The 24,183-nt window shown below is 46.7% G+C and overlaps 3 protein-coding genes across 7 annotated transcripts; 2 read left to right on the top strand and 1 right to left on the bottom strand.

Annotated features, from left to right (window-relative positions):
* Positions 1–206: 206 nt before the first annotated feature.
* Positions 207–5,570, bottom strand: TCEANC2 (transcription elongation factor A N-terminal and central domain containing 2). 4 transcript variants are annotated; one of them, XM_021541927.3, is made up of 4 exons: positions 5,438–5,570; positions 4,365–4,506; positions 2,960–3,153; positions 207–1,162 (listed from the first exon to the last, which is right to left on the bottom strand). In XM_021541927.3, exons 1-4 carry the CDS (start codon positions 5,537–5,539, stop codon positions 974–976), a joined length of 627 nt encoding a protein of 208 aa, XP_021397602.1. In that variant the 5' UTR covers positions 5,540–5,570; the 3' UTR covers positions 207–973. The 4 variants fall into 4 exon arrangements, with proteins under 4 accessions (XP_021397602.1, XP_085442359.1, XP_085442361.1 ...); XM_085586233.1 differs by having other exon boundaries at positions 2,864–3,153; XM_085586235.1 differs by having other exon boundaries at positions 2,803–3,153.
* A 261-nt stretch (positions 5,571–5,831) lies between these two features.
* TMEM59 (transmembrane protein 59) lies at positions 5,832–13,938 on the top strand. Of its 2 annotated transcripts, none has more exons than XM_021541905.3 (8): positions 5,832–6,043; positions 8,015–8,120; positions 10,226–10,320; positions 10,522–10,674; positions 10,940–11,024; positions 11,336–11,420; positions 12,146–12,254; positions 12,971–13,938. In XM_021541905.3, exons 1-8 carry the CDS (start codon positions 5,855–5,857, stop codon positions 13,124–13,126), a joined length of 978 nt encoding a protein of 325 aa, XP_021397580.1. In that variant the 5' UTR covers positions 5,832–5,854; the 3' UTR covers positions 13,127–13,938. The 2 variants fall into 2 exon arrangements, with proteins under 2 accessions (XP_021397580.1, XP_021397588.1); XM_021541913.3 differs by having other exon boundaries at positions 11,339–11,420.
* Positions 13,939–17,735: 3,797 nt separating this feature from the next.
* Positions 17,736–23,249, top strand: LDLRAD1 (low density lipoprotein receptor class A domain containing 1). Its single transcript, XM_077785346.2, has 6 exons — positions 17,736–17,918; positions 18,301–18,355; positions 19,907–20,041; positions 20,381–20,518; positions 21,011–21,139; positions 21,840–23,249. The coding sequence occupies exons 1-6, from the start codon at positions 17,898–17,900 to the stop codon at positions 21,983–21,985; spliced, it is 624 nt and encodes a 207-aa protein (XP_077641472.2). The 5' UTR covers positions 17,736–17,897; the 3' UTR covers positions 21,986–23,249.
* Positions 23,250–24,183: the final 934 nt, after the last annotated feature.

The raw sequence follows: 24,183 nt of genomic DNA on the forward strand, positions 1-24,183 counted from the left end.
TTTTAGGTGAAGATATGAACACCATGCCTGGAATAGCCCTAATAACAGCTTATAGAGAACAAGACAACTTGTGGCACAAAAGAAATCAGAGCAAATATAGAGGCAAGAACTTGAATTTTCAGTAACTAGAAAGAATTTAAACAATAGTTTGTTGCTTAGATTTGTTCACGCAATCATTCTGAACCCTGTTCCTTTTAGAGAAAAAATGCCTTTAAAGGGAGTATTTTAGTTTTATTTAGATAAGTCATTAGACTTTTTTTTTCACATTACAGTAAAAACAAGCACCATGTTTACATCATGAGTGAGGTTTGGAAGGCTGAACAAGGGGCTCCTTGAACAGCAGAGGCATTAAACAGCACCTTTACCCTGGGGCTTTAGAAAATCCCCCAAATCACAGGATGACTGAGAAGATGGAAGTTACTGAAATCCATTTTGCATCCAGTTCTGGAATGCAGCAAAGGGAAATCACCTTGGCAAAACAGCTCTTGCCACAGGCCGGGCCCAGATGCAGCAGACGTGGCTGATTTAGGGCTAACTACAGTTTGCAATTCTCCCCCAGGAATCCCCTCCCATGGACCAATTACCCATAATTACCAGTATTTCCAGCCAGCGGAGCACAGAGCTGCTCCTTTAAAAGGGTTATTCAGCTGATTACACCTGAAGATCCACCTCAGGGATTGAGCTAAACTAAGCTACAACAGGCAGAAAAGAGAAACAGATGAGTCAGCAAGGATGGAAAAGACACAGAAGAGTAGAAGAAACTTTCCTTGCAACAGGCCCACATGGATTTCCAGCAAGTCAGATTTCCAGCACCCATTCCATCATTAGTCCTTCCCTCCAGCAGCCCCGTTTGTGGAGTGGTGCCAGGGAGTCACCAGTGAGCCCTTCTGCACTCCCCTCACTGTGGGAAGGGCTCCCAGATCCACGCAGATGCAGGCACAGGAAGTTCTCCCTCGGGATCAAGCACAGCACCTCACTTTTTATGGCTCTGTACAAAGGCAGGGACGGTGAGTGTGCCATCCTTGACTCCTGCTCGGGTCTCAGGTCTGTGCTTTAATGAGAAGACAAGGGCTCGCACGGCCCGGCGATACGGAGCGCTAATGAGGCGGGAACACAGATGAAAAGCTTCGCGCTCAATATTTTCAGCCAGTGGGTGATCAATCTGAAAACAGCAAAGTATAAAATTAGATCTTTACATTTAATAAGGAGGCCAGCTGATTGAAATTGGAGTTTGGTGCCTTTTGGTGTTTCTTCATTAATCAGCTTAGATTCAAGGAAATCTGCTTCCCATCACAAGTGTAACAGGAAGAGCAATTTAATTCCACCCTAGCAATTAAGGGACAAGGCAGCGTGGTCAGTGGCAGGGAACATATCCCCACCTCCAGCTGGGTGACAGTACTTTGCCATCACAACAGGAAACTAATCTGTGACAAGCTTTGGGTATCAAGCTCACTGCAATTATAAGCTATGCTGTAGTGTCTCCATAAAGCTCACTTTTGATCTGGCTGATATAAGGTACCTTGGATACTATTTTAAATTTGATTCCAACAGCAACTCTAAGACATGCCAAACACTTGGCAACTCTGCCTGGTGCTATAAAGGGAAATGTGGGATCTCTGTCTGTAGAAGGAGGTGTAATTAAGAATGCAGAAAGGGATTTGCTAAATGTTAATTATGTAGTTATTGCTTCAACATGTGCCAAAACCTGTAATTCAGCACAGTTTAGGAAGCAATCCCCCACCCTTCAAGAAATGGTTTTAATTTCTCTCCTGCCTTTTGTGATGGGGAATCTTCCATGCATTGCATGCAGGAGATTCCAGTGAGCTAAGTAGTATTCCTGCAAATCCTTCACCACACAGGTTTTGCTACCCATCACTAAAAAGCCCCTTGGGTCCACTCAGTCCCACCTTCCCTTCTCTCTTTTGTCAGCCTCTCAGGTGTCAGTGCAGCGGCTGTGGCTTCCCTGCCTTAATAAGGAGTTCAACTACTGTGCCCTCTGCTTGCATATGTGGTGGCTGCAGGTGTTTTCAGGTGAGTCCTGTTCAGAAGCAATTCTGCTTTACCCAATTCTGCTCATTTTAGGAACAAAATCTTTATGTTCCACAGATTTAGACTTTACTGCCACTATAGTTACCATGCATAGCTGTGCTTTTTAAGAACTAAGCTGGACTCACCAAAGGTGAGCTCCCACCTTTCTGAGGCATTCCTACAGTGAACCATCCTTCTATGCTGTCCCAGACTGGAAGCTGGAGAGGTTGTTCTCACAGCTAGCAAACACACAACTTTCAAACTCTTGAATGTTTATCATTGGACTTGCCATTGAAAGGATAATTACTGAATAAATTGAAAATTAAAATTATTATGGCATTTCATAGACCAAGCAAACTAGTTACTAAGCCTTACAGCAGAGCCTTGTTCATTTAGTTAAACATACCTGAGGGAGCAGGTATTTATCACCACTTTATATACTATCAACCTTGCCTCTCCGTTTTTGCTATAGATTTTAATATGCAAATATTTAATTAGGAAACACCCAAAAAGTCCCACTGTTGCTTTCATAGTTGTTTAGTAGGACAAACTTCATATTCTATTTATTTCCACCTTGTACAGCCCAACTGCAGTGGCCACACAAGTAATCTGTTCACAGGTTATGGAAATGACAACAAATACACCTCTGTGGCAAGCACATTTCTCTCTGTGCACCTCTATGAAAAATCCTGAGAGAGAGAGAAATGTGCTTGCCACACACCTCACTCACAATTAGCAGGTTTGCTTAGTTAACAACCAAAAACCATTATCTACCTTGCAAATGATGTTACTTATAGGGATGTGCTGTGAATCCCTAAAAATAGGAACAGATCACCTGGTCTTGTCCCCACTCAGCAGGCAGGACCAGCTTGGCTGGAAAAGGTTTAACTTGCTCCCACGGGAAGGGATTTTTGGAGCCACAGAACTGCACCTCTAATTCCAGAGCTTCGCAGAGCAGCTTCCGAGCGTTCTTCCTGAAGGCCTCGGTCCTGGGGTCGCTCCTGACCTCGATGGAGGGCCTGTTGGAGTGCTCCCTGATGAAGGCTTTCCACTCCCTGCAGATATCCCTGGCGAGGCTGGACACCTCCGGGTCAGGGTGTTTGCGCATCCTGTTCACCGTGTGACCTGGAAATCAGGAACAGCTCCCGTGGGACTGACAACTGATACCGGTCAAATCGTATGGGTGCTAAAGCAGCCACACACTTTCTTAGCTTGGGCAGCCTCAGCAAAACAACCAAAGCATTGACACAAACATAAACAGAAAATGACGAGGATTTCAGAATGGAGCTTGAGAAATTAGCAAGGAATTGTGAAAATCACCTTCCCAAGTCACCCAGGTGTGGAGTGACACTTATTTAACAGGCTACGCTAGTTGTTTTCACTGATCCTAGATCTGGTGAAGGTTTTTAAGCTTGGCCTACAAAAAGTGTTGGTTTTTAGCTGGGAACCCCTTTAAGGAATCAGATGTTGCTGGTGATGGCTGTAGTATTTAAACGTGGGAACACCACGATCAAGCAGAACCTTTCTCATCCAGAGGGCCTGGCAGTGCAGAAGAGGCTTTCCCCTGCGAGGAGACAAAAGGAACCTTCCTGCTTCCAGAGGGGTGTTTTTCCCTGGCCAGGAGCGCTGTTAGCCAGGAGATGTCACTGTTAGGCTTCAGTGCCTCCTCCAGGCCGGCGCTATTCAGGCAGGCATTGGGAAAAATCCCGGGAAAAGCCTGAATAAACTGAACACGGCAAATGAAATGCCAGATCAGAAGGACGGAGAAAGGGGCGGACTGCAGCTCCTTTTCCAGGGCTCTGGGAACATATCTCCGGCTGCTCTGATGGCAAACAAAGGCCGGGATGCTCTCCCCGTTCAGGAAAGGCAGGGACCATGTGGTCACCCTTATCCCTCCCCCAAGTCCTGTGGAGAAGAGGCAGGCATCGGGCTGTGCCATTTGCACGGAGCTGCCCATCTTCTGGGGATTCCTCAGCGTGAGGATGCAGAAAGCAGTTCTGGGCCACTCTGAGATCTTCTCACACCTTCAGGGGATTCAGCCAAATCAGATAAATGAGCACTGACAGCAGGAGAAGGAATAAACCACAGAGTTACCAAGGAGAGCTCGTCAAAGCTCTGACCACAAAAGGGGTGATGCAGTATTTCCTGGGAGGAATCAGAGGACAGCTGACTTTTTCAGTACCAGCTGTGAAAACTGCAGGCTTGATATCAACAATATTTCACTGCCAGTAATTTCTTCATTTCTTAAAAAGCTTCCAAACTAATCTCTAGTGTACTGACAAGCCAAGCAGACACAAGACAGCCTAATATTCACAGTTTAGATAGACCAGATGTACCTATTTTAGTAGAAAGTAACACTTCCTTGGAAGGTATCTTCTTCTTCAGCTCCTCCAAAGCTTCCATCAGGTTCTCTTTTGGTTGCCCAGGAAGCTCAAGTATAGACTTCCATCGTTTTATGTCTTCCACAACCACAACTCTCTGGGAAAGAGAAAAGCTCCTTATGAAAGTGGAATATTGTTATGATAAGTAAGGACACCACCTACATCTCAGCTAATGAGGCTGTTATCAATACATGAATTATTGATCATGGCACAGAATATATAATGGGTACTTGCTTGGAATTAGAAAACTCCTGCAAATCAAGAAAGACTGAAGTAACCAGCAAACAAAGTGAAAGGCTTCACCCTGGTCTGCCAAACTCTGGGCACATAACAGAAAACAACTCCTAGAAGTGTTCTGAATTTAAGGAATCCATTGTATAAATGTTTCTAAATAGCAAAAGGGATTAAGAGGGAGGTGGCTGATTATCCTTAGAATCCAGCTCAGATTGCCTATAGAAGTAAAACAATGCCAGCGAGGTGAGAAACAAAGCAGTAGGGAACACGAATGCAAACCCGAATACACTGCACAGTTGCAGTGTTTTTCACTGGTTTTGCCACAGACCTTGACAGAGCAGACTGCAAACAGTGCCAGTCTCATTTTGGATGCGAAGCATCTTATTCAGCAGTGCACGCCAGACAACTGCACTGCTTTATGTTTTGATTTTTTTGGTGCAGCAGATGTTTTGCTGCTGTGTTTCTACAAGCAGGCGACCAAGAGGGGTTCAGCTCTCGTGCAGGTCTCACACACGACATCCATGAAATGCACGGAAGGGTTTTCCTTGCTGGAAAGGGATGAGAGCCCGCTGGAAATACTGCGGCTGGCGGGCTGCCCTCGAATGTGTGCCCAGCCGAGTTATAACCCACGGCCCCCCTTGCAAGGCAGCGGAGCCCTGTGCACTGTACAGCCACTCCCCTGTTCGGATCCCGCCGCAGCGCTGCAAAGATTTCGGTGCAGAACCGGCGTTCGCGCACCGCCGCCCCGCCCGTGCCGCAGCCGGTGCCGCTGCTCCCTCCCACCGGTGACCTGCCTTGAGGGACTCGAGGGTGACCTGCCGGCAGACGCGGGGTGCGGGCGCGGCCCGGCGGGGGCTCTGCGGGCCGCGGGGGCAGCGCACCACGAACCGATCCATGCTCGCCCGGCCGCCTTCCCTCACGGAAGCCGCCGACGCGGCCCCGCCATTTCCGCCCGGTAGTTCCCTCCAGGGGCGAGGCCCTATGGGATGGCCGGGGGTACCCCGCGGTGCTGACTACACTTCCCAGCAGGCATCGCGCGGAAGACGGTGCCGCTCCCTCGCCCTTTCCGCACGGTAGTTTCCGCCGGGGGCGAGGCTCTATGGAATGGGCGGGGATGCCCCGCGGTGCGGACTACATCTCCCAGCAAGCTCCGTGAGCGGCACATCTCGCGAGAGGCTGCCGGCGGCCGGTGCCGGGGCGGAGGAGCGAAGATGGCGGTGCGGCGGGGCGGCCTCGCCGTCCTCCTCCTGCTCCTGCCGCTGTTCCTGGTGATCCAGGCGGGAGCCGCCTCGGGACAGCTCCCCGCCGCCTCCTCCGAGGCCTTCGACTCCGTGCTGGGCAACACGGCATCGTGTCACCGCGCCTGCCAGCTGACCTACCCCCTGCACACCTACCCCAAGGTACGGGCGGGCCCCTCCCCACACCTGCGCCGCTTCCCCCGGGCTGGCACGGCCCTTCCTTCCTTCCTTCCTTCCTTCGCCCCTCTCCCCCTGCAGCTCCGTCTCTTCTCCAAAGACAGATACTTCGTGATGTAAATAGATGGGTAGGCTGCCGCTTGCCAGGGAAGCGCTGTTGTCAAAGTACAGCTTTGTCAGTGCTGGGGCTTTTGTGGGTTTGGGGCGTTTGGCTGCTCGTTTTTTTCATTCTATACTTAAAAAGACAGCTGTAATTTGGCTTGGGCTGCTCCATATTTTGGGCACTGAAACAGTGCTGCGTTCGTGGCAGGGTCACGATCCCGAGCCAGGGTGGCACTTGGATGTTGAAGGGTGAAGCATAAATGATGACAAACAAGTTGCCCGTCAGAGTCTTCATGGGAACTTTTTATCTCCTAATAAAATACTGAAGTTGTGTCTGATAGGAATTTAATTTCATCCCCCAGGGTTTGCTGTTGGTTCATGCTGGCACGCCTTTGAACTATGGGCTTAAATTTGGAAAATCCCAGATCACAAATCTCATATATCCTTGTTCTTTGTTGGCCATAAACTTCATTGTCAGCTGCAGCTGTGTAGCAGGTGGAACTCTTACCCCGTATTTGGGATTTCACGGGAAGGCAGCAGGCAAGTGGAGCAGTGCCAGGATCAGGTAACAGGGCTTTGTCTGCTTCCCCATGGAATTCAGTTGGATTTTATAGATGGAAAGAAACAGGGAGTTGTGTGGAATATGAGTAAATTTACATAGCTTGTTTTGGTATATTGCACTTTTAAATTTTATTACTTTACTTTTTGAATAAGAATTTTGTCTATTGTTGGAGCTGTTCACTAATACAGTCACATCTTTTACATTTACTGTTTGTTTTGTTTGTCACAAAACTGCTGGTGGAATTGAAAGAAAATTGTTTTAGTTATGGGTGGAAAATAAGACAAACTTCATTGAGACTGTGATGGAAATATATCTGTACAGTTCATTTATCTGGATATCAAATTACAAAACGTTTTCTGCTACAGCACCACCCACCTTGTCAGTGTCAGATTTGAGTTTTAGTTTATATTCTTAATTTTCTACTCTCGTGCCTTTAAAGCAGATGAACTCGAGTGGCCTCAGTTCCAATGGCCAGGTCATTTACAGCAGGCTGTACAAGAGGTGTGGTGTGTTTGGTTGTTGTTAAATTAATTCAGAGCCCGTTCTGCACCTGTGCAGTCTGCGTGGCTGCTGGCTTTGAAGTTCTGATTCATGGGTCAGTGGCAGGGTGTGGTCAGTGGGACACTCTGTCACAGAAGCTTCGATTCACTGTGGACAGAAGAAATACTAGGTGTAGCATTTCTGTATTTGCATAATTTTAATAGTTGGCAGTGGGGAAACACTTCTGCCCTTCAGTTCAATACAATAAATAAACATTTCTGTTTGTGGAGCTAGCAGTAGGCAGATAACCAGGGTGCTATGTAGGACATCAGAAAGTAATCTCTTTTTCTGATAGTTCTGTTGCAGCTCTAATTAGAGTCAGTAGTCTGTTTAGATACATTGTATTCCCCTGTCACATTAGAGGATTTTGGTCCTTTCCTGCTGGGTTTTACTATTTAAGTTCTGAGAATGAAGCTTTCCTACTCTTTGTAGGATTAAACATCAATAAATCCTTTACAGCACTGTCTTAATTTCAAACACAGCACTTTCTCAAACATTCATTTTGCTTGTGAGTTGTGGGTCTGGAATTCCAAAGCAGCATTTGCTGCTCCAGGTTTGCAGGTAAATCCATGAGCTGTTTGTGCTGCTTGGCTCGGGTTTATTGCAGCTCATCCCGTCTCACACCAGGCCAGCTGCACGTCTGGTGGAGGGAAGGAGGACAAAAGCACCCAGCCAAACAACAGGAAAAGGTTTTGTTTTCTGACAATTTGTTGTGGACTGGAGGTGTGCAAGCCTCTCCTTTGCCCCCCCAGGAAGAGGAGCTGTACGCCTGCCAGCGCGGCTGCCGGCTCTTCTCCATCTGCCAGTTCGTGGACGACGGCGCCGACTTGAATCGCACCAAACAGGAATGTGACTCTGGTGAGCCCTGCAGCACCCCAGCAGCTGCACACACAGTGCAGGGACAGCTGCAGTGTCTGAAGGGCTGCTGTTGAGTTGGTGGCATCCTTTCTATTGCTTTGGGTTTGTTTAACAGCTTCTTAAAGTCTATATGCAGAATATATATATAAAAAAAGTCTTATGGGAAGGTTGTTGTCTGTGAGGTTCTCCGCAGTGTTGCTGTTTTCCTGAATTTCTCAAGTAGCATCAATGTCTGTAAATAAATTAGAAGTAGTGCATTTTACTATAAACAGTTTGTCATAGAAAACACAAAATGCCTGGGGGGAAATCCAGGCAAATAACACTTGCCTTTTAATAATTCCCTGTGACAATCAGTCCCATTTGCCAGTCCTGACAAATCTGTCTATAGAAGCAAATTGTTCAGTGGAGCAAGAGCACAGATCTCACTGTGCCTTGTAACTTGTGGTCTAGCCTACATCCTAAGCTTTTCCTGCAGCTAACCCCTTGGGAATGAGCTACAGCTTTGTTTGGAATAGGCCTTTAAGTACTGGTTGCTAATTCTCTCAGGCTGTCTGTGTTACAGCAAAGATGTAACAGTGAAGAGGAAATGTAGAATCATTTCAGTTGGAGAAGACCTTTAAGATCATCAAGTCCAACCAATGTCCCCAAGTGCCACACCTTATGTCCCTCCAGGGGTTGTGTGTGATACAGGCCAATTAATAGTGGATTTGGAATTGCATAGAACTTCGTTCCAACAATACTGAGGAAGCTGAGTCGCAGTTGTATTCAGAAAGGAAAGGCAGGAACTCTGCACCTTTACTACCAATACCATTAAGCACCAGGCCAGCACTCAGGGGAGTCTTATGTCCTCTCAGTAGCTCCTGAAAGCAAGAGAGCTTGTGGCCAGCTCAGGTAGGGAAGCAGAAAGCCTGTCATGCAAAGATGCTAATGTGTTACAAAAGTGCAGTAAATACTCCAGATATGGGCTAATGCTCCAGTCTGTCACACTGTAGCTGTGATACAGCCTGTCAGTGTAGTTGTCAAACCACAGAAGAAAGAGTGCCATAAAGCAGGGTAATGTGGCAATAGAGCACATGTAGAGTAATGGAACAGTTGCTTATTTCTGATTTAACTCTTCTTCCTGGGGCTGTTGTCTTTGCTGGCTTATGTTCTGTAATCTGCTGCTGGGTGCCCTGACTGTTTTGTGCTTGGCAGATCCATCTTGGCTGCTCTGCTCAGTTCTGTCTCCGGTGCTTCCTGCAAACACTGACTTGGTGGCAGTTACAGCATGGAATGGCTGCTCAGGGGCCATGAGCTGAGCACTCAAATGTTTAGCTGCTGCTGCCATGCTTCCTGCTGGCTTCTTAGTCCTTAGGATGGTCCATTTGCCCCTCTGGAAAACTGGGAGAGCTCCTGTCCTCTGTGTTGCTTTTTAGTTGGATTCTTTACTTCAGGTACTACTGCAACACTGTCCACCTAAGCTTCAGAATCATGCAGGAGAGATGTGCCTGTGTATCATCTGTCTGATTTGTCCATGGGCAGAATAAACTAAATTATTCTCTTCAAGTAATTTAGGTTTCTTGGTCTTTGTGATCTCTAGTGAGCAATTAATAGAAGCTCTCTCGAAAACAAAGAGTTAGCTTCATTTTTTATAAGAAATTATTCCATAATACTTTCAGTGCAGTTTCTGTATTAGCAGGAAATGCTCCTTTGATTTTCCTGTGATACCATGGTTTCTGCTGTTATCTCAAAGGGGTTTAATGGACTGATGGTCCCTCTGTTCTCTTTAGGATTCCATCTCTGTTCTGTGATGTTCTGTGTGATATGTAGAGGAAAGCTGTAGTGGTGGTGGGAGAATCAATGAGAGCTTGCATCCCTGAGCTCAGCCAGGGTAACATTGGTGATCATTTGCTCTGATTGCAGCCAGATTTCAACTCCCTGCTCTGTTGAGGCTCTGATTCTGTCATTAGACCTCAGAGCAAATGCTACCCTGGGATTGCCATATCTTCCCCTGCAAAATGGGATTGTCAACTGCTGCTTTGTTTCTGATCCAACTTATACTGAGAATGTTTTCTTAACTAAAATGCAGAATTTATCATCTCATTTGGGGAACTTCTCCCTTGCAGCCTGTACTGAAGCATACTCCCAATCTGATGAACAATATGCTTGCCATCTTGGATGCCAGAACCAGTTGCCATTTGCTGAGTTAAGGCAAGAGCAAGTAAGTAGGTGACATGTTTTTCAAATACCACCTACTTATTTCTGTTCAGTGTGTGTCGTCTCTTTTTAAAATTTCTTCAAATGGAAGATAAATCTTCCTAAGGACTGAAATCTAGATATGAGGTGAAGAGTGAGCAATAATGTAACCTCTGTCATTTTCATGTAAAAAGAAATGGAACAAATGTTAATGTTGTGCTTGCAGTTAATGTCCCTGATGCCACGGATTCATCTCCTCTTTCCTCTGACACTGGTGAGATCATTCTGGAGTGACATGATGGACTCAGCTCAGAGCTTCATAACATCCTCATGGACTTTCTACCTTCAAGCAGATGATGGCAAAATTGTCATATTCCAGGTGCTTCCTTTTTTCATTGAGATTAAGGTGTCCTGGCTGCTGACTTCAACTCTGCTTCTTTCAGCCAGAGAAAAGTCTCTAGAGCACCATCAAAAGTGTTTAGTTTTTCCTAGTGTTTCACTGCCTTTAGAGCCATTTTAAAATTCAAACTTAAAAGAATGGAGCATGTCTTAAGGTTAATTTCTGTATTAATTCTGAAAATATAAATTATCAAAACTAGTGAAAGCTTTCTAGCAGGATCTCATAAGTCCTTATTTTGTTTTAGTCAAAGCCAGAAGTGCAGTATGTTCCACAGCTTGATCAGGAAACTGGAGATACAAAAGGATCCTTGTCGCTGAGTAAAACAGCCTGTAAGTTGTTTTTTGTGCTTTGGAAGAGTAAATGCAAATGTTCCCTGTCATGCAAATTTTAAAAATGACATTACAGGTGGCACATGAAAGCAAATTTTTAGAAAGCTGCAATGTAATTATTTACTGTGCGGAGCGCGCTGCGTACACTTGGCAAAGTGTGGCAGAATCCGAGCTCTGCTGCAAATGGAAGCCTGCAAGCTGGGGCTGTTTTAAAAGCTTCCTTTTATGCTGTCTGCACAGACCAAGTGTGTGGGGTGTGGGTTTTCCCTTCCCTTGCTCTCGTGCCCTCTCTTTGTGCTGTTGTGCCTCAGCAGACGGACGGCCAGGGAGCTCGCAGACGTTCCGGGGGCTCTTCGAGGAGCGAGCCAACGACAGCTTCTTCAAGTGTCTCTCCATGTACGTATGTCCTGAGCTGTCTGTGCCCCCTGTAAAGGCCTTTCCTCTGGCTCTGCAGCCCTGCTGGGAGGTCTCAAGGTGTCCAAGTCTGTAGGCTCAGGATGCACAGCATCACAATTTTGTATCTGACCATTAGTGCTGCTTTGCTGTGCTGGCCCCGTATTTTCTGCATGCTGTCCTGCCAGCTTTGATTTTTCCTTTCCCTTTCTAGTGAACAACATATTGATAATTTCCTGCACTGTTTCTTGAGTGTGTTCTGGGAACTGTTTAATCAATACTATGTTTTGCCTGTTCATTAGCTCCAGATGTGTTTTAGGGCAAAGCACTTTGTTTTGGGATTGTGTTATGTAGTACACTGGTAGGTCTTGTGTCCAGGCTGAAAATTCTCAGTATGTATTTATTAAAGCTTTCTTATTTTCTCCTTAAAAGTTCACACATGAAGGATCAGTGAGTTGTCCCGCAGATGAATAACAGAAAAATCTGGTTTTAAATCTGTAAACAGATTTAAAAGGAGGATTCTTAGGGCCCCATAACAGAATCCTGCAAGTCTTTTGTGATATCAAACAGGCATTAGAGTACCCAGGAGTCTGCAGTGGGCTGTGTAGCTGGAAGGGCCAGAGACTAATGAATTGGCAGGAAAGGCAGTCAGAAATGAGCCAAACTTTTTAGAGGTCCATTGTCTTGTATTCAGTCTATGAAATCTATCAACATTCTCCTCATTTCAGAAATTCCAGTTGGATTTTAACCACTACACTTGTCCTGTCAGTGCTGGTGCTGCTCTGGATTTGTTGTGCAACTGTGGCTACAGCTGTAGAGCAGTATGTTCCATCTGAGGTACTGCATTTCAGAGCTACAGTATTTGGGATTTATTCATTATATTGCTTTTATGTTACAGCTGTCCAGAGACTTAAGTAATATTTGGGGGAGGTTTGGTTAAGGAGGGTTTTCTTATTTGCCATCCACAGCTGTGGATGGCAAGCCAATTCTGCTTATTTAAATGATGGTTTTATAGCGGAGCATTCTTGCTCATTCCTGTGGCTCACAGGAGCTCTGAGCCTTATTCAGACACGATGTCTCTTGGTTTGTAATGCTGTACTCTGAACAGCCTTCAGGGTCTCTGAACAATGGAGGCTGATTCTCATTTCTCTGGGAATGAAGCTGTTCTGAGGGTTGGGTGGTGTAGGGGGGACCCAGTGTGGGTTTAATGCAGGAGGATCAGCAGTGAGAGCAGAGTGACAGCACAGTTATTGGTGAGTGCAGAGTCTCATGGAGGGGAGCAGGCACTCTCCCAGTGCCCAGAGAGTCCTGACTCAGTCTTAGCAGGCCAAAGGAGCTGTTACACAAACACTGTATCCACCCTTGTGCTGGCAGATTTCATACATTTCTTCTGGATGTAAGTCTAGTTCCAGCCCTGAATTTCAGATGTTACAGAGAGCTTTGTGCTGCAGGGCTGCAGCCATCAGAACCTGGAATGCAGCTGCATAATGAAGTTCATTTTATTCACAATGTGGAGAGTCTTTGTCTTAAAGTACCTTGTTTAAATGTTTCAGAAGCTGAGCATCTATGGAGATTTGGAATACATGAATGAGCAAAAACTCAACAGATACCCACCCTCTGCACTTGTTGTGGTTAGATGCAAGACTGAGGAACATGAAGAAGCAGGACCTCTTCCTACAAAAGTCAATCTGGATCAATCTGCAATTTAAATCCATTGGATCTGATAGACTAATTCTAACAGAACTAGAAACTCCTGATTGATTGTGGTGGTTCCTCAGTTGAGAAGCTTAGCAGCCAGTCTTTAAATGCAAATAAAGTTGCAAAATCAACAAATGTCATGGGATTTTGTTTTCAGCTAGTAGAGAAGATTCAGACATTCAGACATGAATTTGTTTCCAGGTATAATCACTTTTCACTGGTGTTTGCTATTGTGTCTTTTTGCTTACAAAAGTTGTAAGCATGCTTTCCATATTTCTGCCAGGATACTTTTAAATTTACTTGTGTGTTCTAGGATGTAATGTGTACAGTCAGAGTTAGCTTTGTAAAGGTATGAAACATTTTAAGTAGGCAGGACATGCCTTTCTAGTGTTGCACTTTCTGTTGTAGTTAAGAGGAAATACTATAAAATTATCTGAGGAATTTTTTTGTACTTGTTAATGTCCATGCACAAACAACCCTGTCTTCAAAAATAGAAATATATTTTTTCTACAGTGTGGTAATATTCAAGGTGGAAAGCATTCGTGAGGTACTGTAAGCTAGAATTCAGTTTGTGAAAGATGGAAACGTGTTAAAATTTACAGACATATCCCTTCACATGCAGAACATTACATGGTCAGTTATTTTGTCAAACTTTTAAGTCTTAAATTGCTTGTAAAGTTAGCACCTGTGTTTTCTGAAAACTTTGACTTTCTGTTCTTGATTAATTATTCTGGTCTTGTAAACTTCATTTACAGAAACAAGTTGATTCCTGAGAAATGAGAGCAGACAAATAAAATTGACTGTATAGAAAATGTTGACTATAGAGCTGTTTGCCATGGTTAATTATTGACCACAACAGGCTCAGTGTGAAAGCCTGTCTGTAGCCTTCCTCATGGGCAACGTGACCTGATTTTGCTGTGATTTACTAACACAGCAACAATGAACAATGTCCCTCATGTCTAACCTATTTTTTGTGGATCTTATTATATGCTGGTTCCCACAGTGTTGGCAGGTTGGGGGTGTTGGTGATTTATTTTAGGGTGTCTAAGTGAATGCTGGCTAGAACGCACAGTCTTCAATTCACTGTCATTTTTTTGTTGATTAGACAGAATTTCCTCAAAGGTTTAAAAAGTAACAAAGAACTGTGGAGATTCTGGGTGATACAGTGATGTATTCCCTTACTTAAACCTGGCTCAGGGGTCATTCCCCACTTGTCTGTGAGCAGGTGGTTGTGTGAGTGCAGCTGATGGAGCCTGTCAGGGGCCATCAGGCAGGAATGTGCAGACCCCAGCCCAGCAGTGTGGCTGTCAGGAGTTTTCAGATCGTTGAGGATGTTTGTTTGAAGCAGGTTTCTATCAGCCTGCAGGAAATACAGTCTCAAGTCTTAAATTATCGGTACCTCTTCATGCTGAACTCTTCAGTGGGACAGCCCAGAAATTTGGGTGCCAGGAGCCTTGCCCTCTGTGTAGGTGTCACTGCAGAGGCCTTGCTGTGAGAAGGGACAGGGTGGTGTTTGGGGACACTGCTCACCGGGAGGGACGGGAGGTGACTGTGTCAGTGATGCTGCACAGGCCAAGCCCAGCACGGCCCCGCTCTGCTGGGGATGCCAGAGCTCAGCTGTGACTCCTGCAGCCCTGTTCAGCAGCCACTCTGCCAGTGCTGCCTTTGCTTCAGGGATCAGTGCCCATCTTAGCACTGCAGGGTTTGGGATTTCCAGAAGAGACTGCAGCAATCCCCGTTTTTCTAACTGAATAGCTTCTGGAAATGTTTGCAAGTCTGTTTAAATGTTTTCCTTTACCATTACATGTGGTTGCAGAGGGAACAGCTCTGTGCACACGTGGCTCTGCCTGTTCCAGCGTGGACAGTACAACCTCTGTTAGGCTGATGACTTGATTTCACAAAACTTTCTCTTCAAAACTCCATTGCTTACAGCCCTGGGCTCGAGTTAAGCAAACAACTTGTGCTTTCATTGGGTGTTTTGTCTTTTGTTTGCTGTTTAATGGCATTTCAGCTGAGTGATCTGTGCAGTGCAGTCAGTGATTCAGCAATGTGCTCTTGGGTCACAGAGAGCTCTGTGCCTGTGGCACTGGCACTGCTGTATCCAGAGTGAGCCAGAGCCTGAGGAATTTGGTGAGTGTTGTATTTGTAAACTTGTCAAAAGATCTTCCCTCAGTAAAATCAGATCATAGCAAGTAATTGAACTGTTTCTCAAGATTTCTAATCTAAATAGACTCTTTAAGCTGTCTTGGCATTTGGCTTTGCAAAATGTCATTTCCTATTCATTTTTTGTTAAATGTTTGACTTACTGACATCTCCATTTTCAGATGCTGCAATTTGGGTTTGATCTCTGCTCAAAACCACTGTTTAAATGAAGAGCCTTAAATTATTGAAACTGCAGGAGGAAAGCATTTTATATTCTCTTTAGGCATGTGTTCAACTGAACCTGTATTGGGTTTAGAATTAAATCATCTGGACACAAATGAGGTCACCCTCTTAAGTGTGTGCAATTTACTGCTGGCAGAAATAGCCAAGGTATATTTGGGGAAAATGGGTATTTTTAGGGGCTAGAATTAACAATAACCTTCTATCATACTGGATACCTTGATATCTGTTGCCTCTTCAGCTTTTCTGATATTTGTCTATTTTTTTTAACTTCAGAAGAGCTTGCTTATGTTTCTTACATCGCTGTCATGAACTCGTTTTTCTGAACTCTAAGCAGTCTTTGATGTGGGGTAACTGCTCTAAAATCCAACTGCCTGGTTGGCTACAGCTGAGTCTGATAATCCTGGAGCAGGAAACAGATGGTGGTAGATGTCAGGTTGTAGAACCATCAATTTTTTTAGCCTGGAAAAGACCTCCAAGAATGAGTCCAACCATTTCCCTAGTACTGCAAACACCACCATGTCCCCAAGTGCCACATGGCTTTAGGGGAGTTACTTACACTTGCTCTGGGCAGCCTGATCCAAAGCCTGATAACTCTTCCAGTAAAGAATTTTTTTTTCTGCTATCCAATCTAAGCCTTGTCTGGTACAATTTGAGGCTGTTTCCTCTTGTCCTGTTGCTTGGTAATTTGGGAGGAAAAGAGCCTGACCCCAGCTGGCTCCAACCTCTTTTCAGGGAGTTACAGAGAGTGAGAAGGTCCCTCCTGAGCCTGCTTTTCTGCAGGCTGAGCCCCCCCAGCCCCCTCAGCTGTTTCTCATCACACTTGTGCTCCAGAGCCTTCCCCAGATCTGTTGCCCTTCTCTGGACATCTCTTACAGGCATTTGTCTCCAAGGATGGGTTGACTCCACATTTTAAACTCTTCACTGTAGATTGTTTTGCAGGGTATGCACAGCTGGCCTGCTTTACCTGGCTCTTACACAGGGCTGTTACCAAACTCCCAATCACCTAATAAGCTTTATGAAGGCTCAAAATAGTCCTGTATCAAATCTGATTAGAAACTAAAACTTCTTCTTTAAAGAGCAAGAGATCCAGAACTTAAGATCTGCTTAGTCTGACATTTTTCCACATTGCAGTGGCTGCCCAGACTTGCAGACTGTTTGCTGCTTGGTATTGGATGTTTTCACCCAAAATCCTTCTTGAAACAGGAGTTTTCTAGCACCACCTTTAGTAGTGAGGTATTCCTGTCAGAAGCTTCTGTTTTGGCCAAATTGATGCTGCTGTACTGAAGGAGGAACTCCTGCAGGAGTGTGTTTAATTCTGGCTGGTCGGTGAGGGCAGGGCTGGAGATGCCCTGGCCATGAAGAGTGCATTGACTCCAGATAATTGGCGGTGGTGTTATGTGTGGGGATGGAGAGGGAAGCTGGAGAGCTGCAGTTGTTCCTCCCTGTCAGGCATTACGTGGTGCTTTGAGCCAATTCAAGGCAATGCCAGCTCAGAGACAATCTGGCTGCCAGCCTCTTTCCACAGCCTGGTGGGACTGTCTTGCTTGAGGAGGAGTCGTGGCCTGTGGGGTGGCAACAATTTGGAAGCACTTGAGTCCTGTGGACCCTCTTGCAAGAATAACCCAGGCTCCTCAAAAACTTGATGCTTTTTCTCCCCATTATCCCCATGTAAAAGCTGCCTGCTCGTGAAATTTCATCCTTGAAGCTGTAAAACTCTCTGTGGGAGCTGTGCTGAGACCTGCAGCCAGTTTAGAAAGCTCCAATGTATTTGTCAGTTCATGTTTGCTGCAGGCTGAGCTGCTAAGCCTTCCTGGAGGCCTGGAAATTCAAGCACTCAAATAAAAAAGGAGCCTGGAGGATTTCCTGTGCCTGTGCTCATTGCCCAAGCAAGGAAGCTGTTCCAGATGGTTGTGCCCTGCACAGCTCTCCTGAGATCTCATCACCTGGCAGGAGCCTGGGCTGGTGCTGCCACAAGGGCAATGTGACAGCTCTGTCTTGGGAAGGAGGTGTGGAGAAAGGAGACTTTCAGGAAGATGAGACTTTCATTTCCCTCAAGCTCTACTTTGAAGAGGTTTTCCATGACCACAGGGATAAATGCAGTCAGCATGAGCTAGAGGTGAGTGCTTGTCTTCCAACCTGTCAGCAGGGCTTCACTTCCTAAATCTCTGTTTACTCTGAGCTGCCTAATGTCCTGTTGCGAAACCATGTTTGAGACAAGAAGAATGAGAGGTTTGTTGTTGGCTTTCACTGAGCAGAGGCTCAGCACTGCCCTGCCAGTCCCCTCCTGTCTGTGAGGTGCTCTCCTTGCTCTCCTGCCTCTGTTGGATTTGTATCCTGGTAACTTCGCTTGTGCTCAGGTGCAGAGAACTCCCTGTGGTCCTTGGAGCTCTGGGAAGCATGAACAAAACTCATCCCCAGGTACAGTTCTTCAGAAAAATCCTACATACAGCTGCTCCCTGAAGTACTTGTGTCCTTGAGCCAGTGCTGTTTGCCTGACCTCTTTATCACTGCTTTCTCTGAGATTTTGAGTTATTTCTACCTACCTTGATACAAAAGAGTTGATATAAAGTGCTGGACTTGGTTAGTATTTGTTTTACAAATGGGTAATTAAGGTTTAAAAAGGGATATGATTGATTGTTTGGGAATTAAAGGTGGGCCATGTTTTCACCGAGGCAATTTTTGCTTGTGTGTAACAATAATGGAGTACATGAGGTATTCCTGGGTAAGATGTGAAAATTAGAAAGGTGAAGTTTGTGTGGCTGTGGGATTCTGTAAATCCCTTTTATCCCTTTCCTTCTAGAGAAACAGTGATGTAGCTACTTTTGGTTCAACAGAGTCCTTCTCTGGAGAAAGAGGTAATGAATAAAATGCAGAGTTCTATTATTAAAGTATAAATCAATGGAAACTATCAATGTAATATAAATTACAACCACTCTTTATAGTCTGTTTGGACTGATTTTCCCTCTTTCTATGTAGTGCAATGTCCAGACTATGAAATTAATAAACTTCAGGTGTTCTGTGTTGTCCTGGAGCTGGCAGTCATATGTGTAATGGTATCATAGGTGATCCTTGTCTGTCACAGAAAGGCTTGTAATGAGTTTGCTGTGGCCTTTCCCTATGTCTTAATAGCCAAACTTCAGCAAATTTTGCCCATATTCTGAAGGATGAGGTGAGATCAAACAGAACCAAGTAGCAAGCCTGAAGATCAGCTTGCAACATTTCATCACCTCCATTATTTTATACTCAAGTTTGTTTGTAATTGTTGTGCTTTGTAGTCAGAGGTATTTTGTAGACACAGACATGCTATAATTCACCATTTCTCTTTTGAGCTGAAATCTTCTCTGTTTGGCTCCTGCTTGAGCGTGACAGAGGGGGAGGTTGCTGGAATCAGGATCCTTTTGCTGTTGAGCAAAGGCTGTCCCTTCCCTTGAGTTTGAACACTAAACAACTAAGCAAACACAAAGCACAGCTAAGACAATACTATCTGAAAAGTTCTTTCTGTTCCTGAAAGCTTTTTAAAATTCTATTTAAAGATTTTAAAGTTCAGATATACCGAAATCAATGGTACAGGCAGGATTGTCTTAAGTGACTGGTTACATGTTTCTGAGATGACCACACCAATATTTTTTGCTACTGCTCAGGGAATATGAAGGAATGGAGGAAAATACCCTGTTGGTTTGGAGGCAAAGCTGCAGGTGCAGGTTGCTGAGGTGAGGGCAGGTGCTCACCTGTGCTACCATTGTGTTGCAGTGACTGTGGGATTGGCCTTTAGTTTCTGCAGTTGGTTTGATTTATGTACCTGCCTTTCTGAGAGCTGGAGTCCCTGGGAGGTTGCTGTGCCCTGGGGATGTTGTTAGGGAGGGAAAGGGCAGCTCTTCAGTTCCTTCTCACCGTTCTGTGCTGATCATCCAGCCTCATTCCATGCGAGTGTGAGTCCTGCTCGGGGCAGAAAGCCTGAAGTGCTGTAAAATGAAATTTTACCTCTTGGGGAGTTTTGTTATGGGCTCTGGGAGGGCACCTTCCCCAGCCTTACACCAGCCTGCCCTGTGTGGTTCAGTGTCACTGCTGTCCCACGGGGGTGGGCAGGGGTTTGTCCTTCATCCTTCTGCATCCGAGCCCACGGGATGAGCTCCATGGAGATGTGGGGTTTGTGCCATTCCACCCCAGTGCTCTGTAGCAGCAGCACAAGTTCTTCCACACTGCAAGCAGCAAAGTTCCCTCTGAGGAGGTGTTTAATGGTGGAGTTTGGCTCTTTAAACCCAGCTATCAAGCCCTAACCCCCAGCAGCCCCCACCAGCCTTGCGTGCAGAAACCCCAAAACCTCAGCCTCGTGTCCCTGCACTGTTCCCCTCTGAAACACCCCAGACCCTTCCTCAGCCCCTCACTCTCTCTCTTGCCTCCCCCAGGCCGCTGCCATCCATGTGGTGCCTGCACTGGCTGCTCACAGAGACACTTCTGCATCTCTGCCGTGGTGCTGCTCGTCCTCGTGGCCGCCGTGGCCTCGGGGGTGGCAGCCCTGGCACTCCTGCCACGGACACCAGGTTGTATCCCAAGAGTGGCTGTTTTTTCAGTAAGGGAGGCAGAAATGGTGCTGCATGAGCACAGCTGTACCAGATTTGCTCAGCCCAGATGGCCACCAGCCATTCCCTGGCTCTGCTGATCTGCTCTGTAGGGCTGGCATAACTCTGGGTAGCACTGTCATGCTTAGGACTACTGGTGTGGTTTTCAGATTCTGCCATGAACCTACCAGAAATTAATCCTGACCCCTGGTTATTTCCAGAACATAAAGTTAATTTCAGAAATCCCCCTTTACTCCCTTTGATCTATTCCTCGTATCACAAAAATGCTGGAAAATAAAGGTTTTCTTGCTTTCCCCTCAGTGAACCGCTTCTGCACGGCCCCTAATAACAGGACAGGCTTCCTGTGTGACGACAGTGTGACTTGTGTCCCAGCCAGCTGGGTCTGTGACAGAGTCAGCAACTGCAGGAACGGAGAGGATGAGCAGGAGCAGCTCTGTGGTGAGTGGTTTTGTTGTGAGCATCTCCCCTGCACTGGTCTTTCAGTCGTGAGACAGCAGCCAGGGTTCCTCTAACCCTGCTCTGTGCTTCTGGCTGCCTGTGTGAGCAGATAGGCTTGATAGAGTCTTTGTAGGGCAGATGTTGAGAGGTGGCACTGCCCAAAACCTGGCAGGAATGCCAGGAATTAAAGACTCCAAGCTCGTCTGATCTTCCTAGGGTTTTATTTTTAAACCATGATGTAGTTTTCCTCCATCAGTGAAGCTGTATGCCTACATGGGTAATTTAGTTTAGTCACCCTGGGGGAAAAACTAAAAAAAGCAGAATTTGGGGCAGCCTTCCTGTGTGCCATGACAGAGCTTCCCCGTTGCTCATGTTCATTTGATACTGCAGGGGAAGTGTCCTGGCAGCAGCCTTTGGTGGATGCCATCCCTGTTTTAGCCAGTGTGTCTGTGCCTGGGGGAGTTGAGCAGTCCTGTGTGTGTGCCCTCGCAGGTGACTTGCCCCACAGCCTCCCAGGATACCTGGTGTTCTACTGCAGCAACCCCAGATCCTGGGTTTATGCTGACCAGAGGTGTAACGGGATGAACGACTGCGGGGACTGCTCTGACGAGACGTGGGGCTGTAAGTCTGTCTGCTGGCTCCTGGCTTTTCTGCTGATGGGTGGCAACAGCTTCTACAGGTGTGGTGCTGGTGGATGCTGCTGGAAATGCCTGGAGGCTGGCACCCACCACTGAAACACAGAATGGCTGGGATGGGGTGGGAGTGTGAACCATGCAGGCTCAGTCCCCCTTGCTGCCCAGGCTTCTGCATCAAAGTCTGGTGCCACCTGAGAGAGGAAAGGCTCTATGCTTTGTTCCCAGTCCCAAAAATGGCTTTTCCTCCGTGGCTTGCTGATGTGGAGCAGTTTCACCAGGATGTGTGGCTGTAGTTAGTAGCAACCATTCAAACTGGCCTTTGGTAGCTGGTCAGCAGATGGGTGGATCTCCAAGCTGTGCAGGAGCTGAGTCTTGCTAAAACGAGCAGCAGATTTGCTCCTAAGTCATCCCCATGGTTTTTGGACAAAAAAAAAGGGGGGGGAGGGGAAATTACAGTTAGTTGTTCCCCCCAGGTTGGCTTCTCTGCCATGGAAGTCATTGCAATGTCACACTCTGGTTGTGACAGGTAACACCAAGCCGGCGTCTGCTTTGGTGGGCTCACAGTCACAGGGCTGTGACCAGCAGCTTTTCTGCTGGGGGATGAAAGGATTTTACCCGTGGAAGGAAGGAGGGAGGGGGTCAGTGCAGCAGAAGCATTTCAGTTCCCTCTGTTCTGTCCTTCCCAGCGGCCGCCTGCCCCCCGTGCGGGCCGGGCTGGTGGAGCTGCAGCCCCGTGCACTTCCAGTTCTGCTCCTGCATCCCCAGGAGGCTGTGCCGGGATGGAGCCCAGCACTGCCTGGACTGGTCCGACGAGTTCGTCTGCACAGCCTGAATCCTGGCAGGCTGCTTCCCGGTCACCCTGGAGCCTCAGGGTGCTGCCCTGCCACCTGCTCGGGAAGCTCCAGCCCCAGCAAATCCTCCCCAGCAGCGCAGTGACACCGAGCAGGGACCGAGGCCTGTGGCAGCCCTCAGCTGGACCCTGGCTGTGGGACAGCTGCCAGGAGTGACATTTCCTTCCTGGGCAGCACGGACTCGATGCTGGGCTGGAGATGCTTCCCAGCCCTGGGCCAGGGGCTCCTCCTCTGTGCCCACCCTGGGGCCTCTGCAGGCAGCCACGCTGAGAGCTGCCCCGGGGAGCAGGAGCTGGCTGGGGTGAGGTGAGCACACCTTCATAGTCTGATCTTCACTGGCAGGAGGAGAAGCTTCTGTCTGGGCTCAGAACACATCTGCAGGTGGTTTCAGCGGTGACTTTGAGGGATCTGTGTTGATGCTCCTGGGACACTTCCGTGGGAATGCTGTGCTGGGAGTGACACCATGGGGAGATGCTGCTCAGGCTACCTCCTGCTCTCTTCTCAAACCATGAAGGCCAGCACAGAGACTGTAATGGCATGGAAAACTGGAGAAGTTTCACGGTCTGGGGGATAAATTATGTCCCTGGGACAGAGTAGCTGTCCCTGACACCCAGGGCAGGAACCAGTGTGTAAATAACCTGCTCTTCACCCAGGGCTGTGCAGTTTTTGCAACATCAGGTTGAGAACAGCCGTGGAGCTGGAGTGGCTCTCACTGAATTTGGCAAAGAAAGAAGGAAAAGGAAGTCTCAGCCTTGGAGCAGAGAGCAGCCGAAAATCAGGTGCTGCTCCCAGGGTGGTGTGGGGTGACTCTGGATCTGTTTGCTGCTGGTTTTGTTCCTCTGCCAGCAGGGCACAAGCAGGCAGCCAAGCCTTCAAAGCAGTCCTCAGGCTATAGGTACAAACATGACACTGAAATTTAAGAAAGATGAGGTTTTATTCTGCTTCTTTGAAAATCTCATCTGTGTCTAAAACATTGAGGAAAACCCCACATTTACAGTGAGTACTCTTACTTTTCTAGGTCCAAAAAAACCCCATGAGGTGATCTTCTTGCCACTGCCACCTCAGGTCACAGATATTTAAAAATAAACCCCTGTTCACTCATTTCTTCTCAGTCCTGTGATCTGCAGCTCTGCCTGTCACTGTAACTCAGATCAATGGTGAATGTTGCTTCTAATTTGTCACTGGGATATAGCTGGAAATCTGAGAGATCTTTTTATAAATAGCTTTACAGTATTGTGACTCACACTCTGCCTGGAACGAGATGGCAAAACTCTGCATGGGGGAATGTTAAAGCTGCTTTTACTCACCTGTCTCTGTCCAGGCCTGGCCAGGGTGCACAGCTTGTTTTCCCTGTGCCTATCAAATGTCATCCCAGTGCAGTAAGGATTGAACTAATCAGCTGTTAAAAAAATATATATATAGGAACCCTCATGCTCAACACAGGGCCCAGGTAAAGAGTTTGGCAAAATTAGGATTGGTTAAAAAATGTGCATGTCTCCAATGGTGGAAGGGGTGGCCAAAAATTCCATGGTGGCAATTGCACCAGAGGCAGCTTGAGGAGGAAGACTGCACATCTTCCTCCCCACTGAGCCACTGTTTTGAGTCACAATTTGTGCCATAATCTGTCTCAGAAGAGAGCTGATGTAGTTGTCAGGGGAAGGTATTAATAGCTTTGAGTTTCTGGGAAAAGAAAGTAGGATTTCAGTGCAAGTGTTCCCGTTTTGTTTGTGTGTAGTCCTTTTCTTTGGAAAATTCAGCAGTAAGGAAAAGACAACAAAGGGGTTTTATTCTTTAGGCATTTCTGAGCTGAAGTTCATTTTCTTGGCCTCTTCCTGATTTCCAAGGACGTGCTGCTTTTCTTGGTGATGAATTATGGTAAACTGTACCAGTGTAAAAGGAAGACACCCTCTGAAGAAGCACTAGTAGGGGAAAGCTGTAGAAAATCCTTGGCCTCGTGAGGCCTAAGAAGACACTGATGAGCCCCGTGCACCTCAGCCAGTTTTGATGGAAAGACTCAGGGCAGGAGTTCAATGTTTAACAGTTACCTGCACATTGCAGCTGCACAGACCAACACAGACCAGGTCTGAGTGTCCAGGTGATTTACAGCTGACCTGCATAATTAATATTTGAATTATAAATGCCCCTCAGTGTTTCCAGATGGAGAAGCACAGTTAGTGTA

This window comes from Lonchura striata, chromosome 8, assembly GCF_050655825.1.
Source record: "Lonchura striata isolate lonStrDom1 chromosome 8, ASM5065582v1, whole genome shotgun sequence".
In the NCBI taxonomy this organism is placed as follows: Eukaryota; Metazoa; Chordata; class Aves; order Passeriformes; family Estrildidae; genus Lonchura; species Lonchura striata.